Source organism: Zosterops lateralis (assembly GCF_965231275.1).
Source record: "Zosterops lateralis genome assembly, chromosome: 34".
Classification (NCBI taxonomy): Eukaryota; Metazoa; Chordata; class Aves; order Passeriformes; family Zosteropidae; genus Zosterops; species Zosterops lateralis.
In genome coordinates this window covers 266805-289243 of record NC_139794.1, presented here as the reverse complement: position 1 = coordinate 289243, position 22439 = coordinate 266805, and the positions used below count along the sequence as shown (strand labels likewise).

Genomic DNA, 22439 nt, shown 5'->3' with positions numbered 1-22439 from the left:
AGATTTTTAGACCCAAAATTTGGGGATCTCAAAGTCAAATTTGGAGGATTCAGCCCCAAAATTTGGAGATTTTAGACCCAAAATTTGGGCAATTCAGACCCAAAACTTGGTGACTTTAGACCCAAAATTTGGAGAATTCAGACTCAAAATTTGGGGATTTTAGAGCCCAAATTTGGAGATTTTTAGACCCAAAATTTGGGGATCTCAAAGCCAAATTTAAAAGAAATCAGACCCAAAATTTGGGGAATTTAGACCCAAAATTTGGCGAATTTTAGACCCAAAATTTGGGGTATTTTTGACCCAAAATTTGGGGAATTTAGACCCAAAATTTGGCGAATTTTAGACCCAAAATTTGGGGTATTTTTGACCCAAAATTTGGGGAATTTAGACCCAAAATTTGGCGAGTTTTGACCCAAAATTTGGGGTATTTTTGACCCAAATTTAGGAGAAATTCGACCCAAAATTTGGGCAATTCAGACCCAAAATCTGGAGAATTGAGACCCAAAATTTGGGGATTTTAGACACAAATTTTTGTGAATTTTGACCCAAATTTTGGGTAATTTAGACCCAATTTTTGGTCAATTTAAGACCCAAAATTTGGGGGATTTTGGATCCAAATTTGGAAAAATTTGACCCAAAATTTAGAGATTTTTGACCCACATTTGAGGAGTTGAATTTGGGAAGTTTAAACCCAAATTTGGGGAGTTCAAACCCAAAATTTGGTGACTTTAGACCCAAATTTGGAGATTTTAGAGGCAAATTCAGGGAATTTTGAGTCAAATTTGGGGCATTTCAAGGTTTAAACCCAAAATTTTGGGGTTTTTAAAGGTCCAAATCCCAAATTTTGACAATTTTTAGTGGTTTTAACCCAAATTTTGGAGGATTTTTGTGTCAAAAAAATGAATTTTGGTGTTTTTAAAAGTCCAGAACCCAAATTTTGAGGATTTTTGGTGTTTTTAACCCAAATTTTCATGTTTTTAAAGGTCCAGAACCCAAAATTTGATCAATTTTTAGTTTTTAAACAAAATTTTTTGGTGTTTTCAGGTGTCCAGAACCCAAATTTTGAGGTTTTTTGGTGTTTTGAACTTAAATTTTGAGAATTTTTATATTTTTAATCCATTTTTTTGTGGTTTAAAGGCCCAAAACCCAAAATTTGACGATTTTTTTATTTTTAACCCAAATTTTTTGTGTTTTAAAGGTCCAAAACCCCAAATTTTGAGAATTTTTTTTGTTTTTAACTCAATTTTTGGTATTTTAAAAGCTCCAAACCCCCAATTTTAATGTTTTTAATTTAATTTTTTCAGGTTTAAAACCCAAATTTTTGCCCCAAAATCGACAAAAAAAACCCCCAAAATTTTCCCCTTCCCCTCCCCCAATTCCCACCAATAAAAACTCGAAAAAAATTCAAATTTTTTTTGTCCCAAAATCGTTTTATTTTTTTTTTATTTGAATAAATAAACGTTACAAAAGGGGGGGGAGGGGAAAGGGGGGAGGGGCGGGTGGGGACCCCCAAAAAGTGACGTTTATTAAAAAAAAAAAATAAAAATTCCCAAAAAAAACCCCCCAAAAAACCCAAAAAAATCCTAAAAAAAATCTTTAAAAAAGTGATTTTTTTTCTTAAAAAATCAGGAATAAAAAAGGCCCCAAAAAAGCCCAAAATTGGTTTAAATTTGTTATAAAAATTGAGGGAAAATGGGGAAAATTTATTTTTAAAAAGTGATTTTTAGGAGTAAAAAAAGACAGGAAAATTGACCTAAAAATGGGGAAAATAAACCCAAAAATTTGGGGAAAAATAATGAAAATTAAGTGAAATATTTGGGAAAAAATGGGGAAAAATGAGGAAAAAAATTGGGAAAAATGAGGAAAAAAATTTGGGGGAAAAGGGAAAATAAAACTAAAAAAAGTGGGGAAAAATCCTAAAAATTAGGTGAAAAATTTGGAAAAAAATGGGGAAAAAAAATGAGGAAAAATGGGAAATTAAACCCCAAAAATTTGGGGAAAAATCCCAAAAAATAAGTGAAAAATTTGGGAAAAAATAGGGAAAAAATTGGGGAAAATGGGAAAATAAATCCCCCAAAATTTGGAGAAAAATCCTGAAAAATAAGTGGAAAATTTGGGAAAAAATGGGGAAAAATTGGGGGAAAATGGGAAATTAAACCCCAAAAATTTGGGGAAAAATAATGAAAAATAAGTGAAAAATTTAGGAAAAAATGGGGAAAAAAATGAGGAAAAATGGAAAAATAAACCCCAAAATTTGGGGAAAAATCCCAAAATATAAGTGAAAATTTTGGGAAAAAATGGGGAAAAAATTGGGAAAAAACTTAAAATAAACCCCAAAAATTGGGGGAAAAATGGGAAAAAAATGAGGAAAAATTAGGGAAAAAAGGGGAAAATAAACCCCAAAAATTTGGGGAAAAATTGGAAAAAAAATTGAAAAAATTGGGAAAAAAAAAAGGAAAAATTGGGGAAAAATTAAGAAAAAATTCCCATAAAAACGACCCTAAAAAAGTGAAAAATTCAGAATAAAAAATGAGGAAAAAAACCCCAAAAATTGGGAAAAAAACCCCAAAAATTGGGAAAAAAAGGAGAAAAATGTAAATTTAAAACCACTCCTAAAATTCATAGAAATGGCCCCAAAAATGGGAAAATTTGGGGAAAATTTGGGAAAAAATTGGGGAAAAAATGGGGAAAAATTTGGGGGAAAATTGGGAAAATTTTGGGAAAAATTGTGGAAAATTTGGGAAAAAATGGGGGAAATTTGGGAAAAATTTGGGAAAAAATGGGGAAAATTGAGGGGGGGGAGGGTAAAAAGCACCATTTTTAAAAATTGGTAAAAATGACTTTAAAAAAGTGGAAAAAACAGGAAAAAATTGGGAAAAATTTGGGAAAAAATTGGGGAAAATTTGGGAAAAAATTGGGGAAAAGGGAAGGGGGAGAGCAGCCCAAAAATGCAGAAAAATGACCTAAAAAAATGAAGATTTTGGGAAAAAATGGGAAGAAAAAACAGAAAAAAATTCAGGAAAAAGGAAGGAAAAATTAAGAAAAAAATAAAGAGAAAAAATGTTTAAAAAAGGAGGAAAAAAAGGGGAAAATTTGGGAAATAAAGAGAGGAAAAAGTGAAAAAAATCAGGAAAAAATGGGAAGAAAGTCAGAAAAAAAGTTGAAAAGAATTTTGGAAAAATCAGGAAAAAATGGGGAAAAAAGGGGAAAAAATCAGGAAAAAAAGAGGAAAAATATTTTAAAAAATCAGAAAATAAAAAGAGGAAAAAATTAGGGAAAATATTAGAAAAATTAGAAAAAAAAATTGGAAAAAAGCAGGAAAAATGGGGAAAAAAATTGGAAAAAAAAGGAAAAAAAAATCAGGAAAAAATTCAGAAAAAAATCCGAAATAAATGGGAAAAAAAAAGAGAAAAAATTCAGAAAAAAATCTGAAAAAAATCCGAAATAAATGGGAAAAAATGGAAAAAAAAAGGAGAAAAAATTCAGAAAAAATCTGAAAAAAATGGGAAAAAATGGAAAACAAAAAAGAGAAAAAAATCTGAAAAAAAATCTTTTAAAAATCTGAAATAAATGGGAAAAAATGGAAAAAAAGGAGACAAATTTCAGAAAAAAATCGGAAAAAAATCCGAAATAAATGGGAAAAATGGGAAAAAAAAGGAGAAAAAAATCAGAAAAAAATCTGAAAAAAATCCGAAATAAATGGGAAAAAAATGGGAAAAAAAAAGAGAAAAAATTCAGAAAAAATCTGAAAAAAATCCAAAATAAATGGGAAAAATGGGAAAAAAAAGGAGAAAAAATTCAGAAAAAAATCTGAAAAAAATCTGTAATAAATGGGAAAAAATGGAAAACAAAAAAGAGAAAAAAATTCTGAAAAAAAATCTTTAAAAAATCTGAAATAAATGGGAAAAAATGGAAAAAAAAAAGAGAAAAAATTCAGAAAAAAATCTGAAAAAAATCCGAAATAAATGGGAAAAAAAATGGGAAAAAAACCTGAAAAAATTCAGAAAAAAATCGGAAAAAAATCCGAAATAAATGGGAAAAAATGGGAAAAAAAAGAGAAAAAATTTGGAAAAAAATCTGAAAAAAAATCCGAAAAAATTCTAAAAAAATTCCAAAAAAATCCGAAAAAAGTCCGAAAAAAATCTGAAAAAAATCCGAAAAAAATCCAAAAAAAATCCGAAAAAAATCCAAAAAAAATCCAAAAAAATCTGAAAAAAAGGGGGTAAAAAGGTGAATTTTTGGGGAGGATTTGGGGATATTTTCGGGATGATTTTGTGGCTGTTTCGGGATGTTTCATTCCCGTTTTCAGATGAGATCGGCCACGTTGAGCGGCATCTCCTCGATGCTGGTGTTGTAGAAAGTCTCGATGTCGCGCAGGGTCCGTTTGTCCTCCTCCGTCACCATGTTGATGGCCACGCCCTTCCGGCCAAACCGCCCCCCGCGGCCAATCCTGGAACGGCAATTTGCATAAATTAGCATAAATTTAAATTAAATTTTGACATTATTTTTAAGAAGAAATTTTAAAAAATAAACTGGCCAAACCAGCCACCGTGGCCAATCAAAATAATTAAAAAAAAGAATTTAAAAAATGTCAAAATAAATTAAAATAATAATTATATTAAATAAGTGAAAATCATTTAAAACGTTAAAGTGAAAAATATTTAACATTAAATAAATTGAAATAAATAAAGTAAAATAAAATGAAATTTAGCAAGTTAAAACTAATTAAATTGTAATTTAAAATGTCATTTATAATGTAAAGGGAATTAAAATAAATTTTTGATCTTTAAGCCTTGCCCTGGTTAAGCCCCATTCACTTTTTCTAAGCCCCGCCCCCTTTCCCCAAGCCCCGCCCCCTTTTGCCCAAGCCCCGCCCCCTTTCCTTCAAGCCCCGCCCACCTGTGGATGTAATTCTCCCTATTGGTCGGGAGGTCGTAGTTGATCACCAGCGACACCTGCTGGACGTCGATGCCCCGAGCCTGGAATGGGGAAAAAAAATAAAATTTTGGGGCATTTTGGGGGATTTTAGGGGGGTTTTGGGAGGGTGGAGGAAAATGTCAAAGTTTGGGGTTTTTTGGGGAAAAAATTATGGAAAAAATCTCGAATTTTGGTGGATTTTCTGGTGAAAAAAATCACGAAATTTTAGAGGGGTGAAATCTCCCAAATTTGGGAAATTTTTCAGGAAAAAAAAAAAAGGAAAGTTTGGGGGAAATGAAGAAAAATTTGAAGGAGGGGACAGGGAAAAAAAAAAATTGAAATTTTGGGGTATTTTGTGGAGGAAATTGGAAAAAAAATTTTGGGGAATTTGGGAAAAAACTGGGGGGAAAAATCCCAAATTTTGGGGCATTTTCAGGGGAAAAAATGGGAAAAAAATTGGGAAAAAAATTGCAAAATTTGGGGCAATTTTGAAGGGAGAAAAATGGGGAAAATATTGGGGGGAAAAAATCCCCAATTTTAAAGCATTTTGAGTGGAAAAATGGGGCAAAAATGGGAAATTTTGGAGGATAAAAGTGGGAAAAAAATTCCCCAAAATTTGGGAGATTTTTGAGGCAGAAAATAATTTTTTTTTTACCCGAAAACATCCAATTTTTGGGGATTTTTTTTTTTTGGATTTTTTTAGGGTGAGGGAGGGGCAGAAATGACATTTTTTAACCCCAAAACTTTAAAATTTGGGGGTTTTTTTCTGGATTTTTTTCTCAATTTTTTTTTAAGGGTGGGGGAGGGGCCCGAGGGTGGGGGAGGGGTCGGTCCCAGGGTGGGGGAGGGGCCAAAATGAAATTTTTTACCCTTAAAATTCAAATTCTGGAGATTTTTTTAGGATTTTTTTGGGATTTTTTTGGAGTTTTTTTCTGGGATTTTTTTCCAGGGTGGGGGAGGGGCCTGAGGGTGGGGGAGGGGCAAAAATTCATTTTTTTTGTACCCGTAAAAATTAAAATTTTGGATGTTTTTATTGGGAATTTTTTTCCAAATTTTTTTGGGGAGTGGGGGAGGGGTCAGATCAGGGTGGGGGAGGGGCCAGGCCGAGCTGGGGATGTTTTTTTTAGGGGGGGGAGGGGCACAAATTAATATTTAACCCCAAAAATCTTTTAAAAATTCAATTTTTTTTTGGATTTTTTTGGGGATTTTTTCTCCGAATTTTTTCCCAGTGTGGGGGAGGGGTCTTTGGGGGTGGGGGAGGAGCAAAATTTCATTTTTTTTTACCCTAAATATTCAAATTTTGGAGATTTTTTGGGGGATTTTTTGAGGATTTTTTTAGGGATTTTTTTGGGGGGTGGGGGAGGGGTCTCTGGGGTGGGTGGGGGAGGGGCAGCACTGACCAGCAGGTCGGTTGTGATCAGGACACGACTGGACCCCGACCGGAATTCCCTCATGATGACGTCACGCTCCTTCTGGTCCATGTCCCCGTGCTGGGAAAAGGGGCGGGGTCACAACAGGCCACGCCCACCCGGGAAAGCCACGCCCACAATCCCAGGCCACGCCCCCAGTGTTAAATCTGTCCCTTATCTTAAAAAATTCTGATTTTTTAAATCAAAATTTTAAATTTTGAATTCAAATTTTGGGGTTTGGCCACTCCCCCCTCCCACCCTTTAAAGCCACGCCCACAAAATTCAGGCCACGCCCACAACCTTAAACTTCTCCCTCAAGCCAAAAAATTTTGAAATTTTTTTTACCCCAAAACTTCTGTTTTTTTCACCCCAAAAATTCTCATTTTTTTTTCCAAAATTCTGATTTTTTTTTCCCAAAATTTTGATTTTTTTTACCCCAAAAATTCTGATTTTTTATCCCCAAAAATTCTGATTTTTTTTATCCCCAAAAATATTAAATTTTAAATTTACATTTTGGGGGGTTTGGCCCCTCCCCCTTTTTCTTTGACTCCTCCCTCTTTTTTTTTTTTTTTTTTTGTCATTCTTCATAATTAAAATTCTGATTTTTAACCCAATTTTTTTTATGTTTTTACCCCAAACTTTTTATTTTTTAACACAAACTTTGGGGTTTGGCTCCTCCCCCTCCCTCAGGCCCCTCCCCTTTTTTTGGCTCCATCTCCACAAATAAAATTTAAATTTTTTAAATTAAAAGTTCTCTCTGACCCTTCACCCCCTGACCCAAAATGACCATCACTGACCCCTGAGTGACCACTGACCTCCTGAATGACCCCAGAGTGACCCCAGAGTGACCACTGACCCTGAATGACCCCAGAGTGACCACTGACCCCTGAGTGACCCCAGAGTGACCCCAGAGTGACCACTGACCCCTGAGTGACCCCAGAGTGACCCCAGAGTGACCACTGACCCCTGAGTGACCCCTGAGTGACCACTGACCCCTGATGACCATCACTGACCCCGAGTGACCCCTGGACTGACCACAGTGAAATCCCTGGTGTCCATTTCCTTGGTCAGCCAGTCCTTGATGACCCCTGACCCCAGTGACCCCTGACCCCAGTGACCACTGACCCCAATGACCCCTGTACTGACCATCACTGACCCCTGATGGCCACAGTGACCCCTGAGTGACCCCAGAGTGACCACTGACCCCCAGAGTGACCCCAGAGTGACCAGACTGACCATCGCGGACACGGTGAAGTCCCGGGCGTGACCCCTGACCCCTCATTTAATGACCCCAAATGACCCCTGGACTGACCCCAGAGTGACCAGAGTGACCATTGCGGACACGGTGAAGTCCTGGGCGTGCATTTTCTCCATGAATGACCACTGACCATCACTGACCCCAATGACCATCACTGACCCCTCAGTGACCTGTGACCCCCTGAGTGACCCCAGAGTGACCACTGACCATCACTGACCCCACTGACCTTTCCATGACTCCTGATGACCCCAATGACCCCAGAATGACCCCTGAGTGACCACTGACCCCTCCCAGAGTGACCAGACTGACCATCGCGGACACGGTGAAGTCCCGGGCGTGCATTTTCTCCGTCAGCCAGTCGACCTTGCGGCGAGTGTTGATGAAAATCACGGCCTGGGTGATGGTCAGTGTCTCGTAGAGGTCACACAGAGTGTCCAGCTTCCACTCCTGGGGGAGAGTGACCACTGAGTGACCAGGGAGTGACCACTGAGTGACCCCTGAGTGACCACTGAGTGACCGCTGAGTGACCACTGAGTGACCACTGAGTGACCCCAGAGTGACCACTGAGTGACCCCCGAGTGACCCCAGAGTGACCACCAGGTCACACAGAGTGTCCAGCTTCCACTCCTGGGGGAGAGTGACCACTGAGTGACCGCTGAGTGACCGCTGAGTGACCCCCAGGTCACACAGAGTGTCCAGCTTCCACTCCTGGGGGAGAGTGACCGCTGAGTGACCGCTGAGTGACCGCTGAGTGACCCCCAGGTCACACAGAGTGTCCAGCTTCCACTCCGGGGGGAGAGTGACCACTGAGTGACCGCTGAGTGACCACTGAGTGACCACTGACCAGTGACTGACCCCAAAGTGACCCTAAAGCGACCAAAACTGCCCCAAAATGACCCAAAAATGCCCCAATATTGACCCCAAACCACCCAAAATGACCCAAATTGGATCCAAATTGCCCCAAAATTACCCAAATTTGACCCAAAATCACCCAAAATGCCCCAAACTCACCCAAAATTCCCCAAATTGGACCCAAATTTCCCCAAAACTGCCCCAAAATTACCCAAAATGACCCAAAACTGCCCCAAAATTACCCAAAAATTCCCCAAATTGGTCCCAAATTTTCCCAATTCCCCAAAATTGTCCCAAAAAACTGCCCCAAAATGACCTAAAATTATCCAAACTCACCCAAAACTCCCCTAAAATTGACCCAAAATGCCCCAAATTGGTCCCAAAATTGCCCAAAACTGCCCCGAATTGGACCCAAAATTACCCAAACTCACCCAAAATTACCCCAAAATGGCCCCAAAATTACCAAAAAATGACCCAAATAATTCAAACCTGACCCAAAATTTACCAAAAATTCCCCAAAACTCCCTCAAAATTCCCCCAAAAATTCCCTAAAATCACCCGAAATTCCCCCAAAAAAATTCCCCAAAACTCCCCCAAAAATTCCCCCAAATTTGCCCCAAAATCACCCAAAAATTCTCCAAAATTGGCCCAAAACGGCCTCAAAATTACCCCAAAAATTCCCTAAAATTTCCCAAAACTGCCCTAAAATTCCCCAAATTTTCCCCAAAAATTCCCCAAAATTCCCCAAATTCATCCAACCCTGCCCCTCCCCCCAGGGGTGTCCCCCCCCTTTCAGGGGCCGTTCCCACGGGTGGGGGAGGGGCGGCCCATGGTTCGGGGGGGGGGGGGAGGGGCTGCTCTGGCATGGGGTCACTGCGGGGGGGCCACGCCCGGCCACGCCCACAAATCCTGAGACCATGCGGGGGGTGGGGGAGGGGCACAGGGGGGTGGGGGAGGGGCAGAGACACGAAATTTGGACAAAAAACGGTTAAAAATGAGTTAAAAATGTTAAAAAATGAGTCAAAATTGGACCAAAATAGCCCAAAATGGGGTGGGGGAGGGGTAAATGGGGGTGGGGGAGGGGCAGAGGAGGGGGGACAAAAGGGGTGGGGCAGAGGGGGGAGGGGTGAGAAAGGGGGACCCGAAATTTACCCAAAAATTTACCAAAATTGAACCAAAATAGACCTTAAATGACCCAAAAATGGACCCAAAATGATCCCCCAAAACCTCCAAACATTCCCCAAAATTACTTAAAAAATCCCCCTCCCAAATCCATTAAAAATTCCCCAAATCCCCAAAAATTTTCCCAAAATGTCCCCCAAGAAACCCCAAAAATTCCCCAAAAACTGCCCCAAAAAATCTCCAAAAATCCTCAAAAAAACACCCCCAAAATTTTCCAAAAACTCCCAAAAATCTCTAAAAATCCCAAAAATCCCTTTTAAAAATTCCTTAAAAAACCTGAATATCCCCCAAAAAATCTGAAAAATCCCCAAAAAACTCAAAAAAATCCCAAAAAAAATCCCTAAAAAATCTCTAAAAATCCTCAAAAAAAATCCCAAAAAATTCTCAAAAAATCCCCTAAAAATTTCAAGAAAATTCCCAAAAAATTCTCAAAAAATCCTCAAAAACATCCCAAAAAAATTCCAAAAAAATTCCCAAAAAATCCCCAAAAAAATCCCAAAAAATTCCCAAATAATTCATTAAAAAATCCCCAAAAAATCTCCAAAAATCATCAAAAAAATTCCAAAAAATCTCTAAAAATCCCCCAAAAAATCCCGAAAAATATTCAAAAAATCTATTTAAAAAATCCGTTAAAAATCCCAAAAAAATTCTCAAAAAATCCCTAAAAAAACCCCAAAAAATCCAAAAAAATTCTCAAAAAATTCCCAAAAAATCCCCTTTAATTTTCCCTAAAAAATCCCCCAAAAATTTCCAAAAAAATTCCCAAAAAATTCCCAAAAATCCCAAAAAAATCTCAAAAAACCCTCAAAAAATTCCAAAAAAATCCCCCCAAAAATTCCTTAAAAAATCCCTAAAAAATCCTCAAAAAATTCCAAAAAAATCTCAAAAAATCCCCAAAAAATCCCCAAAAATCTTTAAAAAATTCCCAAAAAATCCCTAAAAATTCCCTAAAAATTCTCAAAAAATCCCCCAAAAATCCTCAAAAAAATCCCAAAAAATCCCTAAAAAATCCCAAAAAATTTCAAAAAAATCCCAAAAAAATCTCAAAAAAATCCCAAAAAATCCCCCAAAAAATCTCAAAAAAATTCCCCAAAAATTCTCAAAAAAATTTCCAAAAAATCCCTAAAACATCCCTAAAAAATACCCCAAAAATCCTCAAAAAATTTCAAAAAAATCCCAATAAAATCTCCAAAAAAATCCAAAAAAAAATCCCAAAAAGTCCCCCAAAAATTTTTAAAAAATTCCCAAAAAATTCCCAAAAATCCCAAAAAAATCTCAAAAAACCCTCAAAAAATTCCAAAAAAAAATCCCCCAAAAAATTCCTTAAAAAATCCCTAAAAAATCCTCAAAAAATTCCAAAAAAATCTCAAAAAATCCCCAAAAAATCCCCAAAAATCTTTAAAAAATTCCCAAAAAATCCCTAAAAATTCCCTAAAAATTCTCAAAAAATCCCCCAAAAATCCTCAAAAAAATCCCAAAAAATCCCTAAAAAATCCCAAAAAATTTCAAAAAAATCCCAAAAAAATCTCAAAAAAATCCCAAAAAATCCCCCAAAAAATCTCAAAAAAATTCCCCAAAAATTCTCAAAAAAATTTCCAAAAAATCCCTAAAACATCCCTAAAAAATACCCCAAAAATCCTCAAAAAATTTCAAAAAAATCCCAATAAAATCTCCAAAAAAATCCAAAAAAAAATCCCAAAAAGTCCCCCAAAAATTTTTAAAAAATTCCCAAAAAATTCCCAAAAATCCCAAAAAAATCTCAAAAAACCCTCAAAAAATTCCAAAAAAAAATCCCCCAAAAAATTCCTTAAAAAATCCCTAAAAAATCCTCAAAAAATTCCAAAAAAATCTCAAAAAATCCCCAAAAAATCCCTAAAAATCTTTAAAAAATTCCCAAAAAATCCCTAAAAATTCCCCAAAAATTCTCAAAAAAATTTCAAAAAAATTCTCAAAAAAATCCCTAAAAAATCCCTAAAAAAATCTTTTAAAAAATCCAAAAAATTCTCAAAAAATTCCCAAAAAAACCATTTAAAAATCTCAAAAAATCCCTCAAAACATCTTCAAAAAATCCCCAAAAAATCCCGAAAAATCCCCAAAAAATTCCCCAAAAATTCCCTAAAAAATCCTTAAAAATCCCCTTAAAATTTCCCTAAAAAATCCCAAAAAATTCCCAAAAAAATCCCAAAAAAATCTCTAAAAAAATATTTTAAAAAACCAAAAAATTTTTAAAAAACTCCTGAATTTCCCACCTCCCTCTCGACGTTGATGTAGAACTGTCGGATCCCCTCCAGGGTCAGCTCCTCCTTCTTCACCAGGATCCTGATCGGGTCCCTCATGAACTTCTTGGTCACCTCCAGCACGTCCAGGGGCATCGTGGCCGACAGCAGAACCACCTGGGGGCAGGGAAAATACAAAATAAATTCATTTACACCCGAAAAAATGGGATTTAGAGTCAAAAAATGGGGTTTGGAGAAAAAAAACGGGGAAAAAAACATGAAAAATTGGATTTTAACACCCAAAAAATGGGGTTTGGACACTAAAAAATGGGATTTGGGAACCCAAAAATGGGATTTGGGAACCAAAAAATGGGATTTAGAGCCCCAAAAATGGGATTTGGGGACCAAAAATGGGATTTAGAGCCCCAAAAATGGGATTTAGAGCCCAAAAATGGGATTTGGGGACCAAAAAATGGGATTTGGGAACCAAAAAATGGGATTTAGAGCCCCAAAAATGGGATTTAGAGCCCAAAAAATGGAATTTGGACCCCAAAAATGGGGAAAGGACCACAAAAAATGGGATTTAGAGACCAAAAATGGGAAAAAAAAAACCATGAAAAATGGAATTTTAACCCTAAAAAAATGGAATTTTAACCCTCAAAAAATGGGGTTTGGACACTAAAAAATGGGATTTAGAGCCCAAAAAATGGGATTTGGGGACTAAAAAAAGGGATTTAAAGACCAGAAATGGGATCAGGAGCCAAAAAAAATGGAAAAAGGAAATTAAAAAATGAGATTTTGGGGTTGAAAAATGGAATTTTGACTCCAGAAAATGGGATTTTAAAATAAAAAATGGGATTTAGAGGCGAAAAAATGGGATTTGGGGTTTAAAAACGGGATCAGGACCTTAAAAAATGGGGAAAGGACCTTGAAAAATGAGATTTAGAGGCCAAAAAATAGGAAAGGAACATGAAAAATGGGGAAAGAAACCCAAAAAATGGGATTTAGAGGCCAAAAAATGGGGTCAGAACCTTAAATTTCCCCAAAATTCCTGAACCCCCCCAAAAAATCCTTTAAATTCCCCCCAAAAATTCAAAAAAATTCCTAAAAATCCTCCAAAAAAACACCCAAAAAATCCCCCAAAATTCCCAAAATCCAAAATCTCCCAAAATTCCCAAAAAATTCCCAAAATTTTCCCCAAAATCCCCCAAAAAATCCCTCTAAAAGTCCTTAAAGTTGCCCCCAAAAATCCCTAAAAATACTTCCAAAAAAATCCCAAAAAATCCCCAAAATTCCTAAAAAATCCCTAAAAATCCTCCCAAAAATCCTCCAAAAAATCCCCAAAAAATCCCTAAAAATTCCCAGAATTTCTGAGACATCCCAAACCTCCCAAACCCCCAAAATTTCCCCAAAAATCCCCAAAAAATGCCCAAAAATACCCCCCATAATTCTCTAAAATTTTCCTAAAAAATTTCCTAAAAATCTTTAAAAATCCCTTTAAAAAAATCCCTAAAAATCCCCAAATTTCCTGAGACATCCCAAACCTCCCCAAACCCCCAAAATATCCCAAAAAATCCTCAAAATTTCCCCAAATTTTCCCCAAAAAATTTCCAAAAATCTCCCTTTAAAAATCCTTAAAATTTCCTTCAAAAATTCAAAAAAAATCCTGAAAAAAATTCTAAAAATCCTCTAAAAAATCCTAAAAAAATCCCTAAAAATCCCAAAAAATCCCCAAATTTTCTGAGACATCTTAAACCTCCCAAAACCCCCAAAAATCCCCAAAAAAATCCAAAAAATTCCCAAATTTCTCCCCAAAATGCCCGTCCCGCCATTACCCACCGCGGTCACCAGGGGGCGCTGCGACTCCACTTTTTAATTTTTTCATTAATTTTTTTTTTTTTTTCATTTTTTTCGCTCATTTTTTCTCCTTTTTTTTCGGGGTTTTTTTTAACCCCCAAAATTTAAATTTTTAATATTTTTTTGGGGATATTTTGGGGCGATTTGGGGTTTCCCCACCTGCGTGTTCCCGCTGAGTTTCTGGAAAATGTCGTAGATTTGGTCCTTGAAGCCCCGGCTGAGCATCTCGTCGGCCTCGTCCAGGACGAACATCTTGATGAATTTTGGGGCTGGAAATAAAGATTTTTGGGAAATTTTTTAAGTTAAAAAAATCATGGAGGGTTTTGGGGAATTTTGGGTGAATTTTGAGTGAATTTTTGGTGAATTTTGGGGTTTTTTGGGTGAATTTTGGGGGAATTTTGAGTAAATTTTGGGTGAATTTTTGTGTAAATTTTGGGTGAATTTTGGGTGAATTTTTGAGTGAATTTTGTGTAATTTTTGTGTAGATTTTGGGTGAATTTTGAGTGAATTTTGGGTGAATTTTTGAGTGAATTTTGGGTGAATTTTGGGTGATTTTTAAATGAATTTTGTGTAATTTTTGTGTAAATTTTGAGCAAAATTTGAGTGAATTTTTTGCGAAATTTCAGAGGGTTTTTGGGGGTTTTTGGGTGATTTTTAAGTGAATTTTGGGCAAATTTTGAGCAAATTTTGGGGGTTTTTTTGGGTGAAATTTTGTGTATTTTGTGTATTTTGGGGTCTCCCCTCAGTTCCTGCTCGGGATCAGCCCCCGGGTGGGGGAGGGGCCCCGCAGGACACGAGGCCCCGCCCCCCCGGCCCGGGGTCAGCTGACACGCAGATCATCATCGGGGACACAAAATTCCCAAAATTTATCAAAAATCCCAAAATTCCCCCATTCCCCACAAAAATATCGGCGACCAAAATGGCAAAAATCCCATTTTCCGTCCATTTTTACCCCTTTTTAACCCAAATTTTTGCCATTTTTCACCATTTTGGGGCCATTTCTGGGGGTTTTCAGGGTCCCTGATTTCATTTTTGGCCTCAAAATCCCCATTTTTGGGGTCATTAAAATAACTTTCTCCCCTTGAACTGTCCCAGACCCAATTTTTTGTCCATTTTATCTCATTTTTAACCCATTTTCACCCAAATTTTTGCCATTTTTGGCCATTCTGGGGCACTTTTTTAGGGTTTTCAAGGTCCCTGATTCCATTTCTGGCCTCAAATCTGTGATTTTTTTCTCACTCACAGAGATATCTCCGATTTAAATGCCAAAAATCCGATTTTCGGTCCAATTTTTCTTATTTTTTCCCCATTCTTTGCCCATTTTTACCCATTTTTGGATTTCCCAGGACACTTTTTTCAGGGTTTTCAAGGTCCCTGATTCCATTTCTGGCCTCAAAATTCAGATTTTCTGGGTCACTCAGACAAATATCTCCAATTTAAATGTGAAAAATCTGATTTTCTGTCCATTTTTACCCCTTTTTTAACCCATTTTTTCCCCATTTTTGGCCATTCTGGGGCCGTTTCTGGGGGTTTTTTGGGTCCCTGATTCCATTTCCGACCTCAAAATCCCGATTTTGTGCCCACTCACAGAGATATCTCCTGTTTAACATGTCGAAGACCCGTCCCGGGGTCCCGACGACGACGTGCGGCGCCTCCAGCTGCAGCTTCTGCACCTCGGCCCGGACGTTGGTGCCGCCGATGCAGGCGTGGCACGAGGCGCCCATGTAATCCCCCAGCGCCATCACCACCTTCTGGATCTGGGGAATGGTTAATTTATTCATTGGGGAAAAAAACCCCGTTGAAAACGCAAAAATCGCAGCGAAAATCGGGTTAAAAATGTTGAAATTGTAGCAAAAATCGCAGCAAAAATGTCAAAATTGCAGCGAAATTTACATTCAAAATACTCAAATCCCATTAAAAGTCTCAAATAGAAGAAATTTCCACTTAAATGGCATTAAAAATACAAAAATTCCCATTTGAATCGCATTAAAAGTGTCAAAATTCCATTAAAAATGCCATTAAAACCCCAAACCCAAAATGGTCACTTAAATCCCATTGAAAACCCACAAATATTGAAAATTTCTACTTAAATCCCATTAAAATCCCAAAAACACCACTAAAATCCCATTAAAAACACCCAAATCTCTTTAAAAGCCCCAAAATCAAAGAAATTTCCACTGAAATCGCGTTAAAAATGTCAAATTTCCAGTGAAAATCCCATTAAAATCCCAAATCCCCAAAATCGTCACTTAAATCTCATTAAAAACCCTAAAATCCTGAAAATCCCATTAAAAACCCTAAAATTCTAAAAATTTCTGCTTAAATCCCATTAAAAACACCCAAATCCCTTTAAAAGCCCCAAAATCAAAGAAATTCCCATTTAAATTCCATTAAAAAATACAAAAATTCCCATTTAAATCGCATTAGAAGTGTCAAAATTTCATTAAAAATGCCATTAAAACCCCAAACCCAAAATGGTCACTTAAATCCCTCTAAAAACCCCCAACTCTCAAATCCCCAGTTAAATCCCATTAAAAACACCCGAATTTTAAAAATTTCTACTCAAATCCCTTTAAAAACTCCTAAATCCCCAAAAAAACCCCCAAAATCCCATTAAAAACACAAAAAAAATCCCCAAATTCCTACTTAAATCCCATTAAAAACGCAAAAATTGCACCAAAAATCCCACTAAATCCTCCCCTAAAAACACCCAAAAAAACCTGCCCAAAAAACCCCCAAAATCCCCAAAAAAACTAAAACCCCAAAACCCCAAAACCCCAAAAAAACCCCCAAATTAAACCCCAAAACTCCCAAAAAACGCCTCAAAATCCCCCAAAATCCCAAAAAAACCCCAAAATCCCAAACCCCCCCTAAAATCCAAAAAAAAAAAGTCCCCCAAATCACCCAACCCCAACCAAAAAAAACTCCCCCAAACCTCTAAAAAATCCCAAAAAAACCCCAAAACCCCCCAAAACTCCCAAAAAAACCCCAAAAACTCCCCAAAAAACCCAAATTTTTCCCATTTTCCCCCAAATTTTCTCTGTTTTCCCGCCTTTCCCCCTCCCCCTTCACAATGACGTCACGCCATGACATCACCATGACGTCACCGCAATGGGCGTGTCCCCCAGGGCTGAACCAGTCCGGGCACTGGGCTGGACTGGGATGAACTGGGAGCTCCTTCTGCTCTTTCCCCGCCGGATTCGGGACCGAGGCCACGGGGCCGCGCCCTGCCCAGGCGGCGGGGAACTGGTTTATACTGGTTTGGACTGGTTTATACTGGTTTGGAGTGGGATGGACCAGTATAGACCAGTTTGGATTCGGGACCGAGGCCGCGGGGCCACGCCCTGCCCAGGCGGCGGGGAACTGAACTGGGTTATACTGGTTTATACTGGTTTATACTGGTTTGGACTGGTTTGGACTGGGTTATACTGGTTTATAATGGTTTATAATGGTTTGGAGTGGTACAGACCAGTATAGACCAGTATAGACCAGTTTGGATTCGGGACCGAGGCCGCGGGGCCGCGCCCTGCCCAGGCGGCGGGGACTGGGGGATACTGGTTTGGACTGGTTTGGACTGGTTTGGAGCCCGTTATACTGGTTTGCACTGGGATAGACTGGTTTATACTGGGTTATACTGGTTTATAATGGTTTGGACTGGGATAGATTGGGTTATACTGGTTTATACTGGTTTATACTGGTTTGGACCAATACAAACTGGGTTATACTGGTTTATACTGGGTTATACTGGTTTGGACCAATACAAACTGGGTTATACTGGTTTATACTGGGACAGACTGGGTTATACTGGTTTATACTGGGACAGACTGGTTTATACTGGTTTGGACTGGGTTATACTGGTTTATACTGGTTTATAGTGGTTTGTAATGGTATGAACCAGTATGGACTGGGTTATACTGGTTTGGAATGGGACAGACTGGGACAAACCAGTATGGACTGGGTTATACTGGGACAGACTGGGTTATACTGGTTTATACTGGGACAGACTGGGTTATACTGGTTTGGACTGGGATGGACCCCGTTATACTGGTTCATATTGGTTTATAATGGTATGGACCAGTTAGGACTGGGTTATACTGGTTTATAGCGGTTTATAATGGGATGAACCAGTATGGACTGGGTTATATTGGTTTGGACTGGGACAGACTGGGCTATACTGGTTTGGACTGGGTTATACTGCTTTATAATGGTTTGGACTGGGATAGACTTGTAAGGACCAGTCTGGACTGGGTTATACTGGTTTATACTGGGATGGACTGGGATGGACCAATACAAACTGGGTTATACTGGTTTATACTGGGTTATACTGGTTTGTAATGGTATGAACCAGTATGGACTGGGTTATACTGGTTTGTAATGGTATGAACCAGTATGGACTGGGTTATACTGGTTTATACTGGGATGGACTGATATGGACTGGGTTATACCGGTTTATACTGGTTTTTTACTGGTTTGGACTGGGACAGACTGGGACGGACCAGTACGGACTGGGTTATACTGGTTCATACTGGGTTATACCGGTTCATACTGGGTTATACTGGTTCATACTGGGTTATACTGGTTTGTAATGGTTTGGACCAATACAGACTAGGACAGACTGGGTTATACTGGTCTGGAGTGAGTTATACTGGGTTATACTGGTTTGGACTGGGTTATACTGGTCTGGAGTGAGTTATACTGGGTTATACTGGTTTGGACTGGGTTATACTGGTTAAAACCCCTCCAAACTGGTTTATACTGGTTCATACTGGTCTAAACTGGTCCCTGCTCAGGTCCCACACCCTCCCCAACATCCACTAGGTGGCGCTCTCCTCCCATTCCCATCACCCCAAACTGGTTTATACTGGTCTAAACCCCCCCAAACCGGTCCAAACTGGTTTATACTGGTCCAAACTGGTTTATACTGGTCCATACTGGTCCGTCCTGGTGCTCACCTGCTGGGCCAGCTCTCGGGTGGGCGCCAACACCAGCGCCTGGGTGGCCTTGAGCTCCAGCTCCACCTGCTGCAGGATGGAGATGGCGAAGGTGGCGGTTTTACCTGTGCCCGACTGCGCCTGGGCGATGACGTCATAACCTAGGACAGGTAAATACAGGTGAGTTACAGGTGTGTCCCAGGCGGTTTTACCTGTGCCCGACTGCGCCTGGGCGATGACGTCATAGCCTGGAACAGGTAAATACAGGTGAGTTACAGGTGTGAACAGGTGTGTTTGTGTCCCTACAGGTGAGTTACAGGTGTGTTTGTGTCCCTACAGGTGTGTAATGTATGCACAGGTGTGTGCCTACAGGTGTGTTACAGGTGTGTCCCTACAAGTGAGTTACAGGTGTGAACAGGTGAGTTACAGGTGTGGGTGTGTCCCTGCAGGTGTGTAATGCATACACAGGTGTGTCCGTACAGGTGAGTTACAGGTGTGGGTGTGTCCCTACAGGTGTGTAATGTATGCACAGGTGTGTCCCTACAGGTGAGTTACAGGTGTGTTTGTGTCCCTACAGGTGTGTCCCACGTGTGTTACAGGTGAGTTACAGGTGTGGGTGTGTCCCTACAGGTGTGTAATGCATACACAGGTGTGTCCCCGGTGTGTCAATCACAGGTGTAGGACAGGTGAGCCTTGGGATGAATCATACTGGGTTATACTGGTCTATACTGGGATGAACTGGGACACCTGTCAGGTGTTCCCAGGTGTGTCCAGGTGTGCCCAGGTGAGTTTACCTTTGATACAGGGCAGGATCGCCCTCTGTTGGATGGCCGAGGGTTTCTCCAATCCATAGACTGGGTTACACTGGGATGGAATGGGAGCACTGGGGCCATACTGGTCTATACTGGGATGAACTGGGATGAACTGGGACACCTGTCAGGTGTGTCCAGGTGCGCCCAGGTGAGTTTACCTTTGATACAGGGCAGAATTGCCCTCTGTTGGATGGCTGAGGGTTTCTCGAAGCCGTAGGCCGAGTTACACCGCTCTATACTGGGTTATACTGGTCTATACTGGGCTGAACTGGGACACCTGTCCAGGTGAGTTTACCTTTGATACAGGGCAGGATTGCCCTCTGTTGGATGGCCGAGGGTTTCTCGAAGCCGTAGGCGTAGATCCCGCGCAGCAGCGCCTCCGACAGGTTCATCTCGTCAAAGCTGTCCACCACCTCGTGCCAGTTGCTCTGCACCAGTACAGACCAGTATGGACCAGTTAAAACCAGTACGGACCCCCACAGACCCCCATGGACCAGTATAGACCAGTATAAACCAGTACAGACCAGTCTCAGTAAATAGGAGGGGTTGGCCCAGTAAGACCAGTTTGGTTTGGAGCCCTCACAGTTCATCCCAGTTTGGTTTTGACCCCTCCCAGTCCATCCCAGTAGCCCCCAAACCCCTCCCAGTCCATCCCAGTTAAACCTTAACCCCTCCCAGTCCCTCCCAGTTTGGTTTGGAGCCCTCCCAGTTTAATTCTAACCCCTCCCAGTCCATCCCAGTTTGACTTTAACCCTTCCCAGTCCCTCCCAGTCCATCCCAGTAACCCCCAGTCCCTCCGAGTTTGGCTCTGACTCATCCCAGTCCCTCCCAGTTCCCTCCCAGTTGCTCCCAGTAACTCCCAAACCCCTCCCAGTCCATCCCAGTCCCTCCCAGTTTGACTTTAACCCTTCCCAGTCACTCCCAGTCCGTCCCAGTTTGACTTTAATCCCTCCCAGTCGCTCCCAGTAACCCCCAAATCTCTCCCAGTCCTTCCCAGTTTGGCGCTAACTTATCCCAGTCCCTCCCAGTTTGACTTTGACTCATCCCAGTCCCTCCCAGTTGCTCCCAGTAACTCCCAAACCCCTCCCAGTCCATCCCAGTCCCTCCCAGTTTGATTTTAACCCTTCCCAGACCCTTCCAGTAACTCCCAAACCTCTCCCAGTTCATCCCAGTGAGGCCAAATCTCCCTCCCAGTTTAATTTTAACCCTTCCCAGTCCCTCCCAGTAACCCCTGATGTCCCTCCCAGTCCCTCCCAGTTTGATTTTAACCCTTCCCAGTCCCTCCCATTCTCTCCCAGTTCCCCCCCAGTCCCTCCCAGTTTGATTTTAACCCTTCCCAGTCCCTCCCATTCTCTCCCAGTTCCCCCCCAGTCCCTCCCAGTTTGATTTTAACCCTTCCCAGTCCCTCCCAGTCTGTCCCAGTAACCCCTGATGTCCCTCCCAGTCCCTCCCAGTTTGATTTTAACCCTTCCCAGTCCCTCCCATTCTCTCCCAGTTCCCCCCCAGTCCCTCCCAGTTTAATTTTAACCCTTCCCAGTCCCTCCCATTCTCTCCCAGTTCCCCCCCAGTCCATCCCAGTTTGATTTTAACCCTTCCCAGTCCCGTCCCAGTCTCTGACCTCGATGACCCCGTCGGGCTCCATCCCCTCGGGGCCGCTCTCGCGGGATCTGCCGGGACGACATCAAAAATCGCGTCACCGTGACGTCACTCATTACAGCGTGACGTCACCGCCGCCCTCTCCTCTCACCCTCCCACGTGACCGGAAGTGCATCCCCATCCCCCTTCCCCGACCACGCGGCGCCACCGGAAGTTCCCTCAAAAAAAGCTCCGCCCATTTCCGGCTTCTTCATTGGTCGGGATTGACCAATGGGCAAACGCGTTTTGGGAGTGACGTCACCACGCACGGCCTGGGGGGGACAATGGAGGCGCGCGCGCGGCGCCGACCACGTGGGCGGGGAGGGGGAGGGAAAGGAAAAATCTCTAAAAAAAAATTTTAAAAATGAGAAAAAACGCGAAAAAATAACAAAAAAAGATAAAAAGCGAAGAGGGGAAAGCGGCAAGGAAGGAAATTTGGAAAAAAAGGGGAAAAAAAAGGAAATTCTCCAAAGAAAAAACCGCGAAATGGCGGCCGGACCCCCCCCCTCACCGCCCGCTTCCCTTAAATCCCCTTTAAGTAGAAATCGCGCTGATTTTCCCCCTCAAAAATCTCATCCGCCCCTTCCTCAATTCCCCTTCCCCTTATTTTTCCCCTTTTTCCCTTTTCCCGTCCCTTTTTTCCCCGTTTTTGATCGCACCGACTGTCGTGACTCGCCGACATCTCCGGGCCGCGCTCAGGGCTCCCCCCCGCCCGCCGCCGCCTTATAAAGGCCTCTAAACCCCGCCCACGCCGCGCGGTGATTGGTTGATCTCGTCTAAACCGCGCCCACAGCGCTCGCTGATTGGTCAGTGGCAGAAAAGCCGCGCGGTGATTGGTTGTTTTGGGGGAAGGCAGGTCCAGTGTGTGAGGGGCCATTCATAGCAATGGGGAGGGGGCGTGGTTAAGGAAAAGGGGGCGTGGTTTAGGAGGAAAATAGGGCGTGGTCAAGGCAATGACGCAATGGGGAAGGGGAGGGCGGGAAATGGACCCGAATTTGATTAAAAATGGAACAAAAATGGCACAAAATGACCTAAAAATGACCAAAAATGGCAAAAAATGACACAAAATAACCCCAACATGACAGAAAAAAATCCCCAAAAAAATTCCCAAAAAATGCCCAGGAAAATTTTAAATAATCCCTAAAAATCCCAAAAAATTCACCATAAAATCCCCCCAAAATTCCCCAAAATCCAAAAAAAATCTCCAAAAAATTCCTCAAAAAATCCCCCCCCAAAAAAAAAAAAACCCACCAAAAAATCTCAAAAATATCCAAAAAATATCCCCAAAAAATCCTCCAAAAACCCTAAAAAACCCACAAAAAATCCCCAAAAAATCTCCAAAAAAATCCCAAAAAAATCCCAAAAAAATC

General features: G+C 40.5%; 1 protein-coding gene across 2 annotated transcripts; it reads right to left on the bottom strand.

Annotated features, from left to right (window-relative positions):
* Positions 1–2467: 2467 nt before the first annotated feature.
* EIF4A1 (eukaryotic translation initiation factor 4A1) lies at positions 2468–21755 on the bottom strand. 2 transcript variants are annotated; one of them, XM_083881538.1, is made up of 12 exons: positions 21729–21755; positions 21053–21101; positions 19730–19862; positions 18835–18870; positions 18644–18747; positions 15280–15448; positions 13851–13960; positions 11868–12011; positions 7894–8031; positions 6318–6407; positions 4900–4979; positions 2468–4450 (listed from the first exon to the last, which is right to left on the bottom strand). In XM_083881538.1, exons 1-12 carry the CDS (start codon positions 21749–21751, stop codon positions 4306–4308), a joined length of 1221 nt encoding a protein of 406 aa, XP_083737664.1. In that variant the 5' UTR covers positions 21752–21755; the 3' UTR covers positions 2468–4305. The 2 variants fall into 2 exon arrangements, with proteins under 2 accessions (XP_083737664.1, XP_083737663.1); XM_083881537.1 differs by lacking the exon at positions 18835–18870 and having other exon boundaries at positions 18644–18783.
* Between the last annotated feature and the right edge of the window lie 684 nt (positions 21756–22439).

Bases quoted from the DNA above. Each gene is read 5' to 3' on its own strand.
- EIF4A1 (XM_083881538.1), bottom strand. From the start codon at position 21,751: ATGTCGGCGAGTCACGACAGTCG. The intron at 18,871-19,729 runs GTAAACTCACCT...TACCTGTTCCAG, and splicing joins AATCCTGCCCTGTATCAAAG to GCTATGACGTCATCGCCCAG. The intron at 4,980-6,317 runs GTCAGTGCTGCC...TCCCCATTCCAG, and splicing joins TGATCACAACCGACCTGCTG to GCTCGGGGCATCGACGTCCA.